At 44.8% G+C, this 20072-nt stretch overlaps 1 protein-coding gene across 2 annotated transcripts in view; it reads right to left on the reverse strand.

The window, feature by feature from the left end:
* The window catches only part of TTC7A (tetratricopeptide repeat domain 7A), a 232374-nt gene that overhangs the window by 66440 nt on the left and 145862 nt on the right, over window positions 1-20072 (reverse strand). For both annotated transcript variants that reach the window (XM_006125491.4, XM_075925403.1), the window contains 2 exons: window positions 6692-6808; window positions 3959-4056 (listed from right to left, as the gene is read on the reverse strand). In XM_006125491.4, the coding sequence (XP_006125553.2) occupies window positions 3959-4056; window positions 6692-6808 (215 nt within the window). The remainder of the gene's footprint in view (window positions 1-3958; window positions 4057-6691; window positions 6809-20072) is intronic.

Raw genomic sequence — 20072 nt, forward strand, 5'->3', positions numbered from 1 at the left:
AACACTGAGTCCAACCACTTGGCCATTTCCTCTACTTCCAAGCCCAGATTTTTGCCACATTTTGGAGCAGAGCATGAAATTTGTGCAGTGGTCTGCCTCTCTCTGGGTATGTCTACACTACAGAGTTAGTTCGAACTAACGGATGTTAGTTCGAACTAACTTTCATAGGCGTTACACTAGCGCTCCGCTAGTTCAAACTTAATTCGAACTAGCGGAGCGCTTAGTTCGGACTAGGAAAACCTCATTTTATGAGGATTAAGCCTAGTTCGAACTAACTAGTTTGAATTAAGGGGTGTGTAGCCCCTTAATTCGAACTAGTGGGAGGCTAGCCCTCCCCAGGTTTCCCTGGTGGCCACTCTGGCCAACACCAGGGAAACTCGTCTGCCCCCCTCCCGGCCCCGGACCCCTTAAAGGGGCACGGGCTGGCTACGGTGCCCGTGCCAGGTGCAAGCCTGTCAGCACCCAGCTAGCAAACCCTGCACCTGGCACGGCTCGAGCCAGCCACCCGATGCCCCCCAGCCCTCCCCCTCTTCCCAGGACCAGGCTGGCGGCTCCCGGGAGCTTGCCCGGGACCGCAAGAAGCGGGCACCAGCCTGGTCTAGAGCGGACATCGTGGACCTTGTCCACGATCTCAGCACTAGGCACAGGAAAGTGGCCGTCTAGGGCAGGAGATCTGCCAGCCTGGCCACCCAGGAGCAGGTGTGCATGAAAATCAAGGGGGTCCACTGAGACCCCCGACCCTGAGCCCTGAGCTTACAATGGCCGTCCTGGGTCAGACCAAAGGTCCATCTAGCCCAGTAGCCTGTCTGCCGACAGCGGCCAACCCTAGGGACCCTGGAGGGGATGGACCGAAGACAGTGACCAAGCCATTTGTCTCGTGCCATCCCTCTCCAGCCTTCCACAAACCTTGGGCAGGGACATCACTCTGACCCCCTGGCTAATAGCACTCCATGGACCCAACCTCCATGACTTGATCTCACTTCCCTTTAAACTCTGTTCTAGTTGTAGCCTTCACAGCCTCCTGCAGCAAGGAGTTCCACAGGTTGACTCTTTGCTTTGTGAAGAAGAACTTTCTGTTACTAGTTTGAAGCCTGCTACCCATTCCTTTCCTTTGGTGTCCTCTAGTCCTTCTTTATGGGAACTAATGAAGAACTTTTCTGTATGCACCCTCTCCACCCAACTCCTGCTTTTAGAGACCTCTATCCTGTCCCTCCTCCGTCTCCTCTTTTTTAAGCTGAAAAGTCCCAGTCTCTTTAGCCTCTCTTTATATGGGACCTGTTCCCAACCTCTGATCATTGTAGTTGCCCTCCCCTCTCCCAGCCTCTCTCTTCCCCTCTCCCACCTCCTTTTCCCAGTCTCCCCCAGTTTTGTTCAATAAAGACAGATTCCATTTTTGAACACAATTGTCCTTTATTTTGTACATCAAGAAAAGGGGCTAGGGAAGGGTAAGTGGAAGGAGGTGAGCGAGGAATGGGGTACGCGCCCCCAGTGGGGAGGACTGGGCTGGCTCTGCGTGCTTCTGGGGGTGGAAGCTCTCCTGCAGCCCCCCAATTGCCCCATCTCCCCAGATGGCAGCCTGCGGCAAGTGCAGCCAGGCTGATGGCCGAGTGCTGTGATGTGCCCAGTGTGGGCACTCTGGGCACTCCAAGCCAGGACTGCTTTGCAAGCAGGGCAACCCTGAGAACTGTCTGTCCGGGGTGGGGGTCGGGACCCTTTAAGCGCAGCCCTCGGCTAGCCTGAGACAGCATCTCCACGCTCTAAGTCCTCCTCTGATGCCCTGCCGGCACTGCTTCCGGCCATCCTTAAGCCCGGTTCAGGGTCCACTTAATGTGGACATGCTAGTTCGAATTAGCAAAACGCTAATTCGAACTAGTTTTTAGTTTTAGACGCGTTAGTTCGAATTAGCTTAGTTCGAATTAACTAATTCGAACTAAGTTAGTTCGAATTAGCGCTGTAGTGTAGACGTACCCTCTTAGAGCAGTGGTTCTCAAACTTTTTGGCCCATGGACCACTGCCTGGCTCAATGCAAACCTTTCCATGGAACCCAGTTGCTAATGGAAACTCACCATTAATTACATAATTATGCCCAAGCCATTTTGCTATGCTGCAGCCAGGGAGAAAGGTTTAATTTAAATGATTAAACAAATTAAGCGTTTTAACTTTCTTGTGTTAGTTTATCAAACTTAATTTTAAATAAAGTAAAATATTAATTTATGTCCAGAATAAAAGGTTTCAATATTTTATTTATTTATGGCAGGAGTGGGGAACCTCTTCTGGGTTGAGGGCCACTGACCCACAGAAAAATCAGTTGGGAACCACACAAGTCAGAAGCAAAAGAATCCTTTCCAAAAAAACCCAACTCTCACTGATGTGGCCCCCAACTGAAACACCTCACTCCCCTGGCGCTTCAGCCCCGGGGGGAGGGGGGGGGGCACGGGACGACTGAGGTTCAAGGCCTCAGGCCAGATTAATTCTTCTGGGATTCCAGGATTAGTGGATTTTGTGGGCCCCCCTAGGCTCTGGGCTGGGCTAAAAATGAGGGATTCAGTGCATGACAGAACTGCCAGAGAGTGGGATAGGGATGGGGGTGCAGGAAGTGAGTGGGATAGAGATAGGGGTGCAGGATCTGGGCAGGAGGTGGGCTGTAGGAGGGGGTGAGGGTGCGAGGTCTGGGTGGGAGATAGGGTGCAGAAGAAGGCTGGGAGTAGGGTGTCTGGTGGGAGTTAACAAGAGCAAGGGAGGGTGCAGTATGTGGCCAGGAGGGAGGGTGCAGGAGCAAACAGAGTGCAGGGGGAGGGGAGTGACTGACGGGGATTGGGGTCTGGGCATGAGGGGAGAATCTTACCCTTTGCACCCCCGTTGCTCCCATTGGCCAGCCAATGGCAGCAGCAGGGAAAGCCACCAGCCAGCACGTCACTGCACCGCTGTTCCTCCAGTAGGGTTGGGAAAGGGGAGCTCAGACCCCTCCCTCCTCAACACAGCGGGGAGCCCGTGCTGCCAGTCCAGCCTGGTGGTTGCTGTGCAGCCATGAGGCTGGAGCACGAGTCTGGCTTCCCGATCGAAGAGCGTGCGGAGCAGGGGGAAAGGGTAGGTGAAGAAAGCCCCAAACTTCCCCGCCTGACCAGCTCGTGGAAAGCGGCAGAACAAGGTAACTTAGGGCAGTGAAATACACAAGCTAGCAACTCAGGTGCAAGACTGCTCTTGGACATTTTGTTCTCCTAGTTGCCTCTTGTTCAGCTTTCACCCTTGACAAGAACAAATTCAAGAACGATCCTGCAGCTGCAGTTTGCCCATCTCTGTCCTAGACACAAATCACCCAGACACCACAACCAGCATCCACAATAGTTCCTCATGGCAGTATGCATGCATCATTTGCCATCGTCACAAATTAATACAAATCTCCCAGCACACTCTCATTACAGACAATAACCCCAAACATCACTCTGGAGTCTAGAATGTCTGTTAAGTCTGTGATGGAAACAGTGATAAGCATGGCTGAGACCTTTTTTTTTCCCCAGACTCTCACCAGGTTGAATCATCAATGGGATATGTTATCTGTTACCATCTAGTTCTTAAATTCTTAACACCCTCCCCCTTTTAAAAAAAATACACAATTTTATAAATTACACCACCATGCAATAGTATGGGGTTTTATCTACTAGTACTAACAGAAACAAATGCTCTTATTTAGCATTTTTCATTTATAGACATCAACAAACTGTACCAAAAGAGGCAAATATTACATACATTTGAAGATGAGGAAACCAAAGCAGAGATAAGCGAAATGACTTGCCCTGGTCACACAGCAAGCCAACTGCAGAATAAAGAACAGACTTCAAAATGCCCGACTCCCAGCCAAATGCCCAGAACACTAGAAAACACCACTTTCTCTCCCTTATGAAAGTATGCATTTGGTTGGGGAAAGGAGAAGGGATTTTTAAATTATTATTTTCCTCACCAGAGTCAGTATCATGAGCATCAGGAAGAGAAAGATGCATCCCATTGTGCTTTTTGACCATAGGCACTTCAGTCACACTGCTTTCTTCCTCAGAGCTACTGTAAAGAAACAAAACGGTGTTAGGCAGCCACTGATGGAGAATTAGGACTCCAAAACATACAGTAATCCAGTCAAATAGCCATTAGATTTGTCAGTTGTACCATTCAGTACAGGGCAGTGGCTACTGAAGTGTATTGGAGAAAGAGTTCTGCTGATTTTTCTCCAAAAGCTCTGAAAATTATTCATGCTAAAACATCCCTTTAGACTAAAGAAAGTGTCGTGTAAAATGACAAGGATACTTACTGTAGGAAGCAGTCTTGCTTAGGCAGGGAAGGGATAGAGAAGATGCTCTAATAGGGCTTTGTCAGCTCTAATTTATTTCATTAACGTTGGATCCTGTGAAGGGTCTCCGCAGATCAGTTCATAGGAACTTTGTTACTGTCAAGAATCAGGGCCAGAGGATTTTCTGCTTCACAAACCCTCCAGCCCGTTACAAGATCACATGAAGGGCACAGACCACTGCTTCTCTGCATCAATTGAGACTTGATGTTAGCATGAGGATTTGGTTCATAGTGAAGGTGGTTCTGCTCATTTCTTACCACACATCTGCCAACTGATCATTTCAAGGGCAGCATCCGCTCCCAGGCAAGCGTGGCATGAGGGAGGACACCAGTCCCGGGAGGGAGAAGTGGAGGGAACCCCAGTAGCACCCTCCACAGCAAGCAGTGTCTGCCACTCACACACATCTTTCCCAACACCATTTCCTCCAGAAGGCAGGGATACAAGTCCTCTTCCCGCGGGACGCCACCATTGCTGGACCTGGTGTGTGTGCGGCACGGAGGGAAACTGAGCTGCCCCATCACCCCCGCTCCTTCCCGTAGGCTCCCGACCTGGCTGTCACCGTCCCATGCCTGCTTGTCCCTGGGATGAAGGGGTAGCGAGGCTCCCCCCTGGACATCTGTGCCCCTGCAGGAAGGAGCCCTGTCCAGGCATCAGATGGTCCGGCTTGAAGCACATCGCTTCTGTCTGACCCGAGACCTTTTGGTGTTGGCTCAGAGATGAGGGCTGTCTTCATGCACTGTGTCTCCTGGGGTGACTGCCCTTCTCTTTGTTCTTCACAGCTGGACCAGCTGTGGGTGGGGCATGAGCCACATCTCCCGTGCCAGCCTCTTGACCCCGCGTGACCCGCTGGCACCGCCAACCCCGAGAGGACCTTGACCTGGAACACGCAGCCTGCCTCGTTCCCTACAATGGTCTCTGAAGCGGCAGGACTGGCCCACACTGCTCCCCTTGGCTGCAAACAGTGAACCAGAGCCAATGGGAGCTGCAAGGCACCATGGCTGCGGCGACGGTAAATAAACAAACTGCAGCAGCCAGTTAGCAGGTTTCTCAGAGTGGATCTGCGGACCACTTTGAGAAACGTGGCCTTACAGTGAGAGATTTTAAAAGCTCAATCTGTTTGGTTTATCAAAAAGATGATCAAGAGGTGATTTGATCAAGATACATAGGTGCCTTCCTGGGAAGACAATACTATGTACTAAAGTGATATTTCATTTAGCAGAGAAAGGTACACACAAGAACCCATGGCTGCAAGCTAGAGCTAGAGAAATCCAAATTAGAAATAAGACACATTATTTTAAGAAACAGCGAGTTGGAACAAACTACCAATGGAAGCAGTGGATTCTTCATCTCTTCACATCTTCAAATCAAGACTTGATGCCTAGTAATGTGGGCAGGGATTTTTCAAAGGGTTAATGCTCAAATCCCTTAGACACTTTTGAAAATCCTATCCATATTTTTAAAGCTCTCAGCCAACCCTGTAGCAGTTGGACTAACACAAGGACATACAGGATACAGTGTGAAATATTTGTGAAAAAGCCATCAAGTTTCATTTCAATGAGACCATTTGCGTGAATAAAGATAATTTATTGAGGATCAGACCCATACAGGCTAAGGCTTGTGGAGAATAATGATCCCAACAAGTCAGAGTCCATTCTTCTATTCACTTTCTAATGACCACTTTTTTGGACTATTTTTATTGCTGGTGAGTTAACTCAGGCAATTTCTAATAATCCCTCAAGGAAGGTACACATTTAAGCAGATATGTTCATGTACACATTTTTTTTATAAAGTGTATGTAAACACACATATAAATTGCGGAGGCCTGCAGACTCTTAGCAATTTACCCCTCTTCCCCAGTATCATTTCTGAAGGTTACAGTCTTAATTCAGTGGTGGGATAATATGTGCTAAGAAGTACCAATGACACTGAAAGTGACACAAAGTGGAAGGCTTGTGTGATAAGAGAATGAATTTAGCAATTTTTACAAGCTCAATATTTTTCCTTTTTCTTGGGGGAAAAAATGTGGGACTATATTCTTTGCTAGCGTAAAACAACATAGCTCCACTGAGCTAGTGAGTGCTTGGAATTTTAGAAACAGGCCATGGAAATATTGATTTAGATGACTAACTTTGAAAATCTTGGCCAAAAAGTAATTCTTTAACCTGAAATCCTTATTTTTAGGAAGGCTGGGATTATATATATATATAAATAACTCCATGTTTTGGCTTTACTATGTACTTTTAAAATCTGTATTATTTGTTGCTTTTCTGCAGAATAACTTGCAAATTAAGGTAGCTAATCATATATCCGTTTCAAAGTTCAAATTTGTCAGGCAGCACATAAGAAACTTACCTGTACTGTGAAAAGTTATATACCATCTGCCACATATGCATCATGTGTCGACAGGTCACTAGAGCTTCTTCAGGTCCTTTATGCACCCGTTCAAGCTTTAGTTTGGTGAACAGTAAGCTACAAGAGAAAAAAAAATCACCAAACTTCACTAGGGTTTCATGCAGCGTAAATAGATCCACCAACACTCTGGTTGGCTCCCAACAGATAGCATTTTCACTTGCTTTGTACATCTGGCTGGGGGATGGAGTGGGGGAAATAACTTCACTATAATATAAGAAACATCTCTTTAGTTCAAATGTGATGTCCCAGAAGAAATCAGAGTGTTGACAATACTCCCTGACCACTATCATTGGTGGGACTGATTTATTAAGACCGTATTAGAAAAAAAACAGATACTTACCTCTTGTAACTGTTGTTCTCCAAGATGTGTTGCTCATGTCCATTCCATGTAGGTGTGTGCGTGCTCCGTGTGCATAAATGTTGGAGCTTTTTCCCCCAGACGTACCCACTGGCCCAGCTGCTGGACATCATCCAAGGGTATATCCTGTGCCAGACTCACACCCCGTAACGAGCTCACCTGGCACCTGGGCGGCGCAGGAGCTTCGAGGTGCTGGGGGGAGGGGGAGGCAACAGGACTTCAGAGTGGCCCTCCAGGTGCTGCACTCTATGCCCATGCTTCAAGGGGGACCTCACACAACACATCCTCTTCTTCTTGGGCACCGGCAATTGGGAGCCGTGCTGGGACAGGATGGTCCTAGACAGTGCCACCAAGAGCCTTGGTGCCCTCACAGTCTCATGCACCAATCCCAGTGCGCTCTGCACCACCGGTACCGACGCCAGTGTCAGAGGTTGGAGAGACGATTCTATCAAGAGGAATTTGAGTCTGGAATCTTTCTCCTTCTCAGTTCTGGGAGATTTGCCCCAGCAAATCTTATAAATGCAAGGTGGCCTTCCCCCAGCCACTTTAAGCAAGTGTCGTGGGGATCGCTGCAGGGCATAGCCGTCAAGCACTTGGAGCAAGGCTTGAACCCGTGCAGCCCCGGCATCCCCTCCCCAGAAGGGAGACACAAAGTGGGAACTCCCACTGCTAACAACTATCTACTAATTATCTACTAAGTACTAAAACAGTAAAATAACTCTACAACTATGTACACAAAGGCTGAAGAGAAGTCAGAGACCCTCCAACTACCCTCACAGGCGGTAAGAAGGAACTGAGTGGTGGGAGGCCAGCAAGGCTGATATAGTGGCACCACTCCAGGGGGCTTCCTGGCTGGCTCAACAGGTACTGCTGGGGGAAAAAAGCTCCACATCTGTGCATGCAGCATGTGCACACCTACATGGTATGGACATGAGCAAGCAGCTGAAGAAGAACAATGCATTTCAAAGTTAGCCAGTATTTAAAAACGTCATGACACTTGTTTTATTTTAGACAGCAAAAAAATCCCTCATAAGAATTGCCAGAAAGCACAGAGCAATAATCCTTCTAGTCTGGTATCCTTCCTATGGCATTGGCTTATACCATCCATTTCAGGGAAAGGTGAGTAATAAATAAAACCAGCCCCTGTTTACACCTGACCCATTGTGTGAGCCAATTTGGAGGGGGAAACATTTTTTCTTCACCCTCGCTCAGTGGTTTTCAAAGTGTGGGTCGTGATCCAGTATTGGGTCACAAAATGTAAGGCACTGGGTCGCATTGCTGAGCACGCAGGGACCCAGGTGGCCAGCTAAGGCTTGGTCACAGCCCACACTCTGAAAACCTTTGGCCAATCCCTACTTGTTCTGATACCATCCTGTGCCCTGGAAGTGGTCAGCAGCAGGTTCAGCTCCTAGGCAGCAAAAGCATGGGGCTCCCCACACTGCCCTTCACCAGAGCACTCGCTCCACACTCTCACTGAGCAGTTATGGGAGCTGGGGAGGGTCAGTACCTCCAGGTGAGTGCTGTGCATTGCTGCTTGCTTGCCTCCGCCTAGGAACCAGATCTGTTGCTGGCCTCTTCAGGGGCACAACCTGGTCCAAGGTGTCAAGACAGGCAGGAAGCCTGCCTTCAAATCCCTGCTGACAAGAAGCCACGAGAAGTAAGTCCGTGCCCCAACCCTGTGTCCCAATCCCCTGCTCCAGCCCTGAACCCTTCCAAACCCTGAGTCTCCTGCACCCTAAATCCCTCATCCACAGCTCCATATCATAGCATGCATCACGAGCCCTGACCCTGTCCTGTACCTCAACCCCTACCCCAGTCCAAAGATCCACCGTGAACCCATCATCTCCAGCCCCACACCACTGCCCTCACCTCTGCACCCCTACTCACTGCCCCAGCCCTACACTATCTCCTGCACCCCAAAGTCCTTAGCCCCAGCTCTGCTGGATCTCAGGCATCAACAATTTTCTTCACTTGGGTCATCAGAAAAAAACGTTTGAAAACCACTGCCCTAGCTGGTGATCATCTTATGCCCGAGGCAAGAAGGCTAATAGCCGTTGTACATTTTTGTCCTACCTAGCATAACTGCAGATGCTATTCTTATTCCCAGAGAAATTGTATTTTCACAGAGGGCTAAAATGCAGCGGAATTAGAACAGAGAGAGGTTATAAGACAGAGTAATTACTATCACAATCTATCCATTGCTGCTAGAATGTCACTTGCTTTGTTTTTTTAATTGGTGAGATACTTCAATTTCTTATTTAAGAACGTATGACTGTAGCGTAAGAACAGCCACACTGGGTCAGACCAAAGGTCCATCTAGCCCCATATTCTGTCTTCCAGCAGTGGCCAATGCCTAGTGCCCCAGGGGAAATGGACAAAAGAGGTAACCATCAAGTGATCCATCCTGTCACCCATTCCCAGGATCTGGCTAATAGAGATTAGGGATACTATTTCTCTTCATTCATCTAGTTATTTTTTGAACCCTGTTACAGTCTTGGCCTTCACAGCATCCTCTAGCAGAGAGCTTCACAGGTTGACTGTGTGTTGTGTGAAAAAATATTTCCTTTTGTTTTAAATCTGCTGCCTATTAATTTCATTGGGTGACTTCTGTGTTATGAGGAATAAATAACACTTACTTATTTTCTCTCCCCTTAATCGGCTCTCTTTCAAGCTGCAAAGTCCAAGTCTTAGTAATCTCCCCTCACATGGCAGCCATTTCATACGTTTAATCATTTTTGTTGCCCTTTTTTGAACCTTTTCCAATTCCAAAATATCTTTTTTGAGATGAAGTGACTACATCTACACGCAATATTCAAGATGTGGGTGTACCATGGATTTATATAGAGGCAATATGATATTTTCTGTCTTATTATCTATCCCTTTCTTAATGATTCCCAATATTCTGCTTGCTCTTCTGATTGCCACTGCACATCGAGTGGATGTTTTCAGAGAACAGTCACTATGACTCCAAGATTTCTCTCTTGAGTGGAAATAGCTAATGTAGACACCATCATTTTATATGTATAGTTGGGATTATGTTTCCAACGTGCATTTCTTTGCATTTATTAAAACTGAATTTCATCGTTCAGTAGTTGCCCAGTCACCCAGTCTTGTGAGGTTTTTTACCACGTTAAAGTTAACCCTTTACTTTATTTGTTACTGTAAAATCAAGGCAAAATACCAAATGTCCAATTAATTCAATACAACAGCACTTTCATCCAAAATATACAATAAAACACAGCAGTAATAAAATAGGTCCCCCAATTTGATGTTATTGAATTATAATATGAACATACAAATCATTGTTGCAACCACTATTATAGGTTTGCACCAAATCTTGTACAAAATAGACCAAGTGAGATGTCTATAGAAAGCCTATAATTCACTGATTCTGTTTATACTACTTGTATGCACATACAATTTTTGTACTTGAAGATATGCACATTAGCTGTGCATCTAGATTTCAAATGTCAGCCTCTGGAGTAACACCCACAGAATAGCTAGCCATCATATGTGGGAAAGGGTATTCAGGTTGATTGGTCCATCAAGGAACATCCATCGAACAATGAAGCATGGGAGGCACCCAACTACATTGAATGGACTTTCCTGCAAATCTTCAATCTGGAATGCAGGCCATGGCGTCTGCCTAAAAAGGACAGACTCATGCATGGACAGGTGAATTTTCTCATGTGACTAACTTCACACAGTGAGAACAACTCCCTGTACATGGTCAAAGTTACAAAAAGGGCCTTGAGGATTCCTTCCATTTGTCTTCAGTCTAGCATGTCATCATTTCTGAATCATCTTTGTTATGAACTGAAGCTTGAAAGGACTCATGACCCATCCTAACAGAGGATCTATTCCAGAGACTTCACTTAAAACAGCATATTATTCCACCTCTGTTACAAGCCTACACCAATAACTTTGCAACTGGTGTATGTATTTGATTCCTTTAACAATTTTAATCCTCCTTTTTTCCCTCCCTCTCAATCCGTAGATTCTTAAGGATTGGCTAACAGAGTAAGATATGAATTATAAACTGGTGTGGGAATGTGGGCTGGTCCTGTGGGATAAGAAGAACCCTTTTGAATGTGGTGAGATTGGTTTTCATAATGTCTCATCCATATAGGGAGTAGTACTGATGGTGGCACTGGAGAACTAGAGTATCTAAGGGGATTGTTTATATGATTCCTTGCTAGCCAGTAAGGCTTTTTGTGACTGGTTTTGTGTGCTTTATGATGGAGGGCCCCCATCTTGGGCTGTAAGTAACCCGATTTTCAAGCAAGTCGCCCTGAATTAACTCTTTCAGCGGTGCCCCCAGAAACCTTCCCGTATTACATCCTGTCAGAACTGTGAGGGTGGACTTAATACTATGGAACTTCACCAATTTTACAGTTGTCTCAAAAGTGACAAAATCCATAACACAGTAGCTTTACAGAGAAAAACCGACACCTTCAACTACTCTTGGAAATTAACCAACAGACTATGGAGCACAAATCTTTAGTAATATGCAGAGTGGGCAGCCACAATTTGCATTAATTGAAGTTTCCACATGGCCTTCAGATGTAACCCCAAATAGAGCAAATTTCAGACCTGGGTGACATGGATCACTATAGAAAAGTCCACAGCTGAAAAACCCCCCCAAAAACCAGTAGCAATTTTGTACCCAAACATAGAAGAATAATGCACTCCTTTGAACATACCAAAATAGTCAAGGATCCAACAAAACTCCCATACTAAATATTTAAGTGAGAAAAGGCAGACAAACAAATATAGGTTGAACCATCTAGATCAGCACCCTCAGGAACTAACGAGTGATGAACCAAAGAATTTGCCAAACCACAGAAGGTCAGTATTGTAGTGAGTAGGTCTCTATTTTTATTTTGCTGAAGTGAATAAGCTGGCTCCCTCCAGCATCCCCTCCTCTTTCCCCCACTTCCCCGCTGCCTCTTTCTGATAGAGGCAGCAAGGAGGAAGGGGAGCAACTAGTCAACGTAGTGTGTCAACTATCCAATAAGCTTTTGCTTTTGCTTACTGGATAGTCGACCAGTCGATTCGTTGCTTATATTCCTGTTCTCTTGGACAGTTCCTCTGGTTGCTTTGCTCTCCCACCATTATTTCCATCTGTCTGACAAATGCTAGCAACCACATATTAAGTGCTGATCCTCCCATTGAAAATAGGAGCTTCCACTAAAACAGGTGTGCTTGTCAACTTTTAGGTTTTGGTCCACGGATAATAAGAACATCACAAATGCTACAAGGTGTGCACTTAAAATAAAACTGGGAGATGTCACACAGTCTGGGAGTAATAAATAATAATGGGAATAGGCTGATGCTTTGGTAAGATGGGTTCATTTGAATATGTGTTTTAAAACAGCCAAATACAAGGTCACACATCTAGGAGCAAAGAACGTAGGTTGCACTTGCAGGATGAAGGACTGTAGACTTGCATACACTGACAAAGAAAGGGGCTTCCAGTGCAAACCTATTGCTATGGAAGCAAACATGATCCTCAGTTATAATAGTAGGGGAATATCAAATAGGAGTAGGAAGGTGGTATTATTTCTGTCTGAAGCATCAGAGAGACCATTATTGGAATATACTTTTTAAAATACTGCAAAATTAAAAACGGCTCAGAAAGAGCAAGGAAAATTATCTGAGTTCTGGAAAATATTTGTTATAGTAAGAGACCAAAGAACCTCAGTCTACTAAGCTTATGCAAGGGAAGGTTAAGTAGTAACTTCATCAGAGGCTACATGTACCTTTAGATTGTTCCTTCTATCTAGCAAAAAAAAAGGCATAGTGAGATTGAATGGTTGGAAGCTGCAGCTAGAGAAATTCAGACAAGAAATAAGGTGCACATTTTTAACAATGAACATTTAACGATTATAAGAACATATCTACGGATGCAACAGATTCTCCATCACTGTCTATAAAGCCAGACTGTATAACTTTCTAGAAGATATGCTCTAGTGCAGATGTAAGTTTTGGCTTGCTGTGGTGATCAATGGATGAGATTCTCAGGAATCTATTGAGCAGGAGGAGTGGCATGGCACACATCAGAAAAGAGGACAAAGAGCAATCGTTAGAAGAAATTATCAATATTAATGTACAGTCATGGATGTTACCAGTTACCAAATACAATACTAATGGAATAAGGGAACACTGGTATAAAGCATTTGGTGTCATACCTGTGAAGTTGCTATCAGAAAAAGGATATATTGGTATTTCCTTTCTGTGCCCTAAAATGAAAGCTTTATTATCCGCCACTTTGTTAACTGGAAAATGTTGTTGACCAGCATTGCAGCACTGCCAGATGATGTCATCAGCAGGAGCCTCCTTCCCCCTCAATCTGTCATGAGTTGCCTAACCCTTTGCTTGAATATCTGACACATTCAATTAATCAGGAACTGGCATTCCCCATGAGTGCTGGATAACAAAGCTTTCACTATATATAGATAAAGTAGCAATACATTCACAAATTAAAAACAACCATATAGCATGCTTTAACGCAGCAGTTAAGCACTACATAGACAAATACATGCAATTATTTCTCTTCTCATCATTACAAGGCTTACTTGTTTACACTCAATGTACAAAAGCTTCCTTGGACGAATATGCAATGTTCTATTTCAGGAAAGATCGTAATTAGGAAAGAAAAAAAACTGTCTCGTCTCAGCAAGACATAATCTTCAATCATGAAATAGCACAAAAGGGTAGAAAAACACTTAACTCTTTGTCAGTCTTTTCTGCGGTGGAACATTACCATATCTTAAAGATACCAATACTGGGTTAACAGCTGCAACAGTTATCCAAAGCTGATGCACCAGGGAGAACAACATAAATGTCACAAGGAAATAGAAGCTATGTTGACTACAGAAGCACTAGAGATGCAGTAATACATAGCAGTTGCCAGGTGGAAACAAAATCCGAATGTAAGATTAATTATATTTCTCAGCTTCTCATGGGTTATTATTATAACAACAAAGAAGAAAACATTCAAATTAAATAGATGACAGTGTCACTCTATTCTCTGGCTCTTAATTTTATTCTAATGATAGAAGTACTTTAAAACAAAACAAAACAAATGAACCTAATGGGTCTAGTTTTCCTTCAAAGTTTGCATGAAACTCCCATGAACATAAATAAAAGTTGCTTGCACAGACTAGAGTTTATTGTATTTTTTCAACATTATTTTTATTGCTCTCTTGTCGGATGCTCTTAATATTACTCATAACAGATTAAACATACAAAAATAGTACAGCAATTACTGGCATTGAAATTGATAATTCCATTACTCATTGGAAATAAAAACAAAATGATTTCAAAGTGCTATACAAAGTTAGGCAAGTAGAAGGGACCTCTTAAGACAGCGGTGGGCAATAACTTTTGACTAGGGGCCACTTCAGAAATTTTTGAAGTGTCCCCGGGCCGCCCCAGAAGGGGTGGGACCTCAGGCAGAAGGGTCAAGGCCAGGACACTTCCGTGCTTCCCCACCCACAGATTCTGATTGGTCTGGAAGTGGGGGAGCATGTGAAGTCTTTGCCCCCCACTGCTCTCAGAGAGAACCACCAGCTGTTCTGAACTGCAGCAGCTGACAGTTGACTTAGTGCCGAGCCCCTTGCAGGGTGGGGGGAAATTCCACATGCTCCTCCCACCCTGCCCCTGTCCTGCAAGGAGCATGTGGCACTTAAAAGCGCCACACCCCTCGCAGGGTGGGAGGAGACTTTGCATGCTCTCCCTGCCCCCAGGCCAATCAGGGCTTGGAGGCAAGGAGAATGTGCAAATTCTCCTCTCGCCCTGCTAGAAGCACACGGCGCTTCTAAGCATCGCACACTCCTTGCAGGGCAGTGGCAGGGCAGGAGGAGACTTCACACACTTCCCCCTGCTCCCAGACACTAATTAGCCTGGGAGTAGGGGAGTGGCAGGACCTCCGCGGGCTGGATCAAGCAGCTTGGTGGGCCGGATTCAGCCCACAGAAGCCCTTTTGCCCACCCCTGGCTTCAGAGATGCTTTTCTCATGGGATTTTAGAAAGGGCAGGTCAGTACTAAGGCAAAAACAGAAGAAAGTTCCCTTATTTATTATTAGGATTCCACATTACTTCTGGGCCGTATAGACTGTAACAGCATTACCTGTTCTCTCTCTTGGCTTTACGTCACAGAATTATAAAGTTCAGATGTGGAGTTTTGGGTCAGACCCCTCTCTATTTGTGGCCATGTCTCAAGCTCAATACTAAACTATGTAATCCATGAATTCTTTACAAATCCTTATGGTAAGGGTTAGCTCAGTAGGCTAAAATGTGTCTTATTTACCAACTTGACAGTTTGGGGATTGGGAAGCAAGATTCCCTTAGGTCAGATTAGCAGGAATGCTAGGGGCTGCGGTGGTTTATCTTCCCATGCAACAGGAGGTGTGCTTTGATGCTAGGATCACCTAATCTTTACCACAGAGTTTTTGGGATTTAGGATTCTGAGCAGTAAATACGACATCTAAAGAAGGTCCTAGAAGGAAGACAATATGGATAGCGTGCAATCAGCTGTTGTGATCTACACGGGATGTGCCATGTTTGTCTTTCCCTCGGGATACAGGTGACTTCATCTGTATGACATGTAATCTGGTCTTCATATTGGAAAAGCAGATTAAAGGACTAGCTGCCCAAATATCCACTCTGTGTTGCATCAGAGAAAATGAAGACTCCCTGGATAGAAGTCAGTGTTTGGTACTGCAGGCACAGCATGCTGAAAAATCAGAGAAGGCAATGCAGAGTAGGGAGGAAAAACTGCCAGCATATGACCTCAAGAAGAACAAAGAGGAGAACTCATGTACCCCCAGTGAAGTTTAGGGATGTAAAATCCTGTTTAACCAGTTCACCGATTAATCAGGGCCCTACAAGTAGGGGGCCGCTCCAGCCCAGCTGGGCTGCAGTGGCCCTCTTCCACATCACAGCCATGTTGCAGCCCAGCCAGAGCAGCCCCGGCATCATCCAGTAAGGTGACCTGTTAACATCCCTAGTGCAGATAAAGGTTCAGTCCTTCTGCACAGATAACTGGTGGAGAATGGGTTTGGAAGAGTCATTTCAGAGAAGGGATCAGAAGACCCCATCAAATGGAAGGCATGGGATGCACTGTCCTAAAAGTGGGGGTTCCATGACCACCACTCTCAAGAGAAGGAGATGGGTGGTGGTGTTCAGAGATTCCCTCCTAACGGGGGCAAAATCATCCATCTGCCGCCCAGACAAGGAAACTTAAGCATGCTGCTTGAGCTAGAACTCAGGATATCTTTGCTTATAATATCAGGGTGCACAAGACATTCACTGGATAAACCTGAGAAAGCCCGTTTCATCTTCACTCTTTTTGGCAAAGCATGAAAAGCAAAACAGTGCCAGTTCCAACTTCCACCAACCTTAATGCTACTTTTCCTTTTAACTATAACTGGCTCCTCAGGCAAGAGAGCAAATATTAGCCATCAGTGTTTCTGCTAATAACTTTTCACTAGAGATCCAGTTTCTCATCATCAGCACTAATGTGATCTGAGGTTTAGATACATTTTTATTTAATTACTCCTAAATTTCCATATATCAATATTGACCATTAAGTGCTGAACTTAAATATATTTCCATTCCCACAGTATTAATGTAACTGATGAAAAAATCCTAACTCTTAAATTCCCCTTTCTTAAGCTATAAATCAAGTAATATAAATGGTACAAAACAATGATTATTTTCAGGTAAAATAATTGTGGTTTTAACATATCTTCCCCATCAATGCTCATAAGGCGCTGTACATCATAATAAAAATGGAATGAAACATTTCAAAATTCACACAGAACGATCACTTGAGGAGTTTCGATATAAAAAGGAGAAAGAAATGTGTTTGCGGGGTGTTAACTGTATATCAGAGTTGCTACTGTAAAAACGCTTATCTGTAGTAAAGGAATTGGAGTTTTTGTTAAAATGTAGGGAGAGATGAGCTGGGCTGGCTATTGCAGGAGGAAGAATTTTGCACACCATATGACCTCTTATGACCTGAGTGGTTGCAATAGGACACCTAAAAGAGAGATGGTATCAGAATACATATAGCTGCCCCAGTGAGGCTCAGAGAATATAATCCAATTCGGTGTTGTTTATTATTTAAAATCAAAGAATGCTAACAAAAAACCCAAACTCCCACTTTGTCCACAGTTACAGGGCGGAGCTAGTATGATTGTGATTGCTCAAACCAGTTATTAAAATATGCTGCTGCATTCTAAGCAAGTTGGACTAGTGGAGCTGTCCTGCTGTCAACTGTTTAGTTACAATAATTTAGCCTTATGTTCATAAGAACACATGTTACTGCAGAAGCGCATCATAGGAAAAAGAGGTACAGACCATGCATATGAAAAAAAATGTGGACCCTCATCTTTCTTCAGGAAGGGTATAAAAGAAAATGACACTAAATCTCTTAACCTGACTCTCTTCCTAACAAAGAATCTCTTCAGTGAATGGAAGTACAGATAAGAAAATCATCTATTATTATTATTATTATTCATTATGATTTCGATTGGGATAATATTCACTTTGTGGTAGACTTTCCAAAAAAGGAAGTCCGGCAGCAGAGTTCAGTCTTCCCAATGTTGAGGCAAGGGAACTCTTACACATTTTTCTTCCTTAAATAAAGTGCTGACAATACTTGGCCATAATGGTGGTACTTACTTTAAAAAGTTGCATGAAACCACACACTGGCTTGTACAATCACACATCTCTGAGAGAGGATACAGGACTTGGCTGGTCTCAAAGATTATTACAAACACCTCACAGAAATTAACTGAAGAAATCACCAATGGTGAGAGGCAATGTGGATCAATTGCTAGCAATCTCAAAGAATTCAGAATGATGATTTGCTGAGGCAGAAGTGGCAGAAGCTCCCTAAAAATGGGAGGGGAGCAACCAGGGACCGCCCCTTCCTCTGAAGCCAGGAGTACTGCCACAATTTGTATAGTGGGGTTCTGAGAGCCACTGAACCAATCTGAGAATCCTTGTATATAATGGAAACTACTTCAAGATGCCACCGTCTTCAGATCCCCAGTTCTAGAACCTATGCCTGAAGCCCCATCCTGTACTTCTCCTTCCTCCGAAGGCCACACTCTCATGCTTCTCTTCTCCTCGAGCTCCCCTCTCCCTTCTCTCTAGCCCTTCCCCCCTTGCTCACACTTAGGTCATAAAAAATGATGGTCCCATGGCCCTCTGGCCCCCCACAGTACCAGTATCCCTGAGCTAAGGACAAGATACAACACACATATCCATTAACAACTTTAACTAGTTGTGTAACTTACAATCCAGTAACAAGGTACCCACAGACCTTAGGAAATAGGCCCTTGTCTAAGTCTCTTTTCAGATGAGTCTCTCTATACTGAACTCCTTAATCTGTCCAGAGTGCCCTAAACAAATTGGATGACTGGGCCAAAACAAATTGGATGAGGTTCAACAAGGACAAGTGCAGGAATACTAAGCACCGCTACAGGCTGGGACTAACTAGCTAAGGAGCAGTTCTTCATAAAAGGACCTGGAAATTAGTGGTTGAGAGGCTGGATATGAGCCCACAGTGTGTGCTTCTTGCCAAGAAGGCTAATGGCGTATTGAGCTACATTAGTGGGAGCATTATTGCAGAACCACAGAATACTAGAACTGGAAGGGACCTCGAGAGGTCATCAAGTCCAGTCCCCTGCCCACATGGCAGGACCAAGCACCAATTAGATCACCCCTTACAGTCTAACCTGCTCTTAAATATCTCCAATTTCTTCACATCTTTCTTGAAATGTGGTGCCCAGAACCAGATACAATACTCTAATTAAGGCCTAATCAGCACAGAGTAGAGCAGAAAAATTACGTCTTGCTTACAACACTTCTGCTAATATCCCTATTCTATGTGTGTGAAGCTGACTGTTCCTCCCAGAGTACTTTCCATTTATCCTTATTGAACTTTACCTGATTTACCTCAGACCATTTCTCCAGTTTTTCCAGATCATTTTGAATTATAACTCTGTCCTCCCCAAAGCACTTGCAATCCCTCCCTGCTTTGTTTCATCCACAACGTTTACAAGTGTACTCTCTGTGCCATTATCTAAATTGTTGATGAAGAGATTGAAGAGAACTGATCCCAAAACTGATCCCTGCGGAACCCCACTTTTTCCACCATTAGAGCATGATTTTGAACCATTGATAACTACTCTCGGAGAACTTTTATCCAACCAGTTAAGCACCTACCTTCTAGTAGCCCCATCTACACTGTATTTCCCTACTTTATTGATTGCCAGCAGTTTAAGGGAAGTGATTATTCTCTTCTATTTGGCACTAGTGAGACCACACATGGGATACTGTGTCCAGTTTTGGGCCCCCCACTACAGAAAGGATATGGAGAAATTGGAGAAAGTCCAGCAGAGAGCAACAAAAATAATTTGGGGGCTGAGGCACATGACTGATGAGGAGAGGCTAAGGGAACTGGGCTCATTTAGTCTGCAGAAAAGTGAGGGGGGGTTTGATAGGAGCCTTCAATTACTTGAAGAGGGGTTCCAAAGAGGATGGAGCAAGGCTGTTCTCAGTCATGACAGATGACAGAACAAGAAGCAGTGGCCTCAAATTGCAGGTATAGGTTGGATATTAGGAAAAGCTATTTCACTAGGGGTACGTCTAAACTACATGCCTCTGTCGGCAGAGGCATGTAGATTTGTTTGTTCAGCAAAGGCAAATGAAGCCGCGATTTATTCCACGAGGAATAACGGGGCTGCCGACAAAGGGCTTTGATGTTGACAGGGGGAACGTCCAGACTAGCGCGCGAGCCGACAAACAGCTGATCAGCTGTTTGTCGGCTCAGTGCGGCAGCCATGTAAATGTAAATGAAGCCGCGATCATTTAAATCACGGCTTCATTTGCCTTTGCTGATCTGTCTAATCTACATGCCTCTGCCGACAGAGGCATGTAGTCTAGA

Source organism: Pelodiscus sinensis, chromosome 3, assembly GCF_049634645.1.
Source record: "Pelodiscus sinensis isolate JC-2024 chromosome 3, ASM4963464v1, whole genome shotgun sequence".
Classification (NCBI taxonomy): domain Eukaryota; kingdom Metazoa; phylum Chordata; order Testudines; family Trionychidae; genus Pelodiscus; species Pelodiscus sinensis.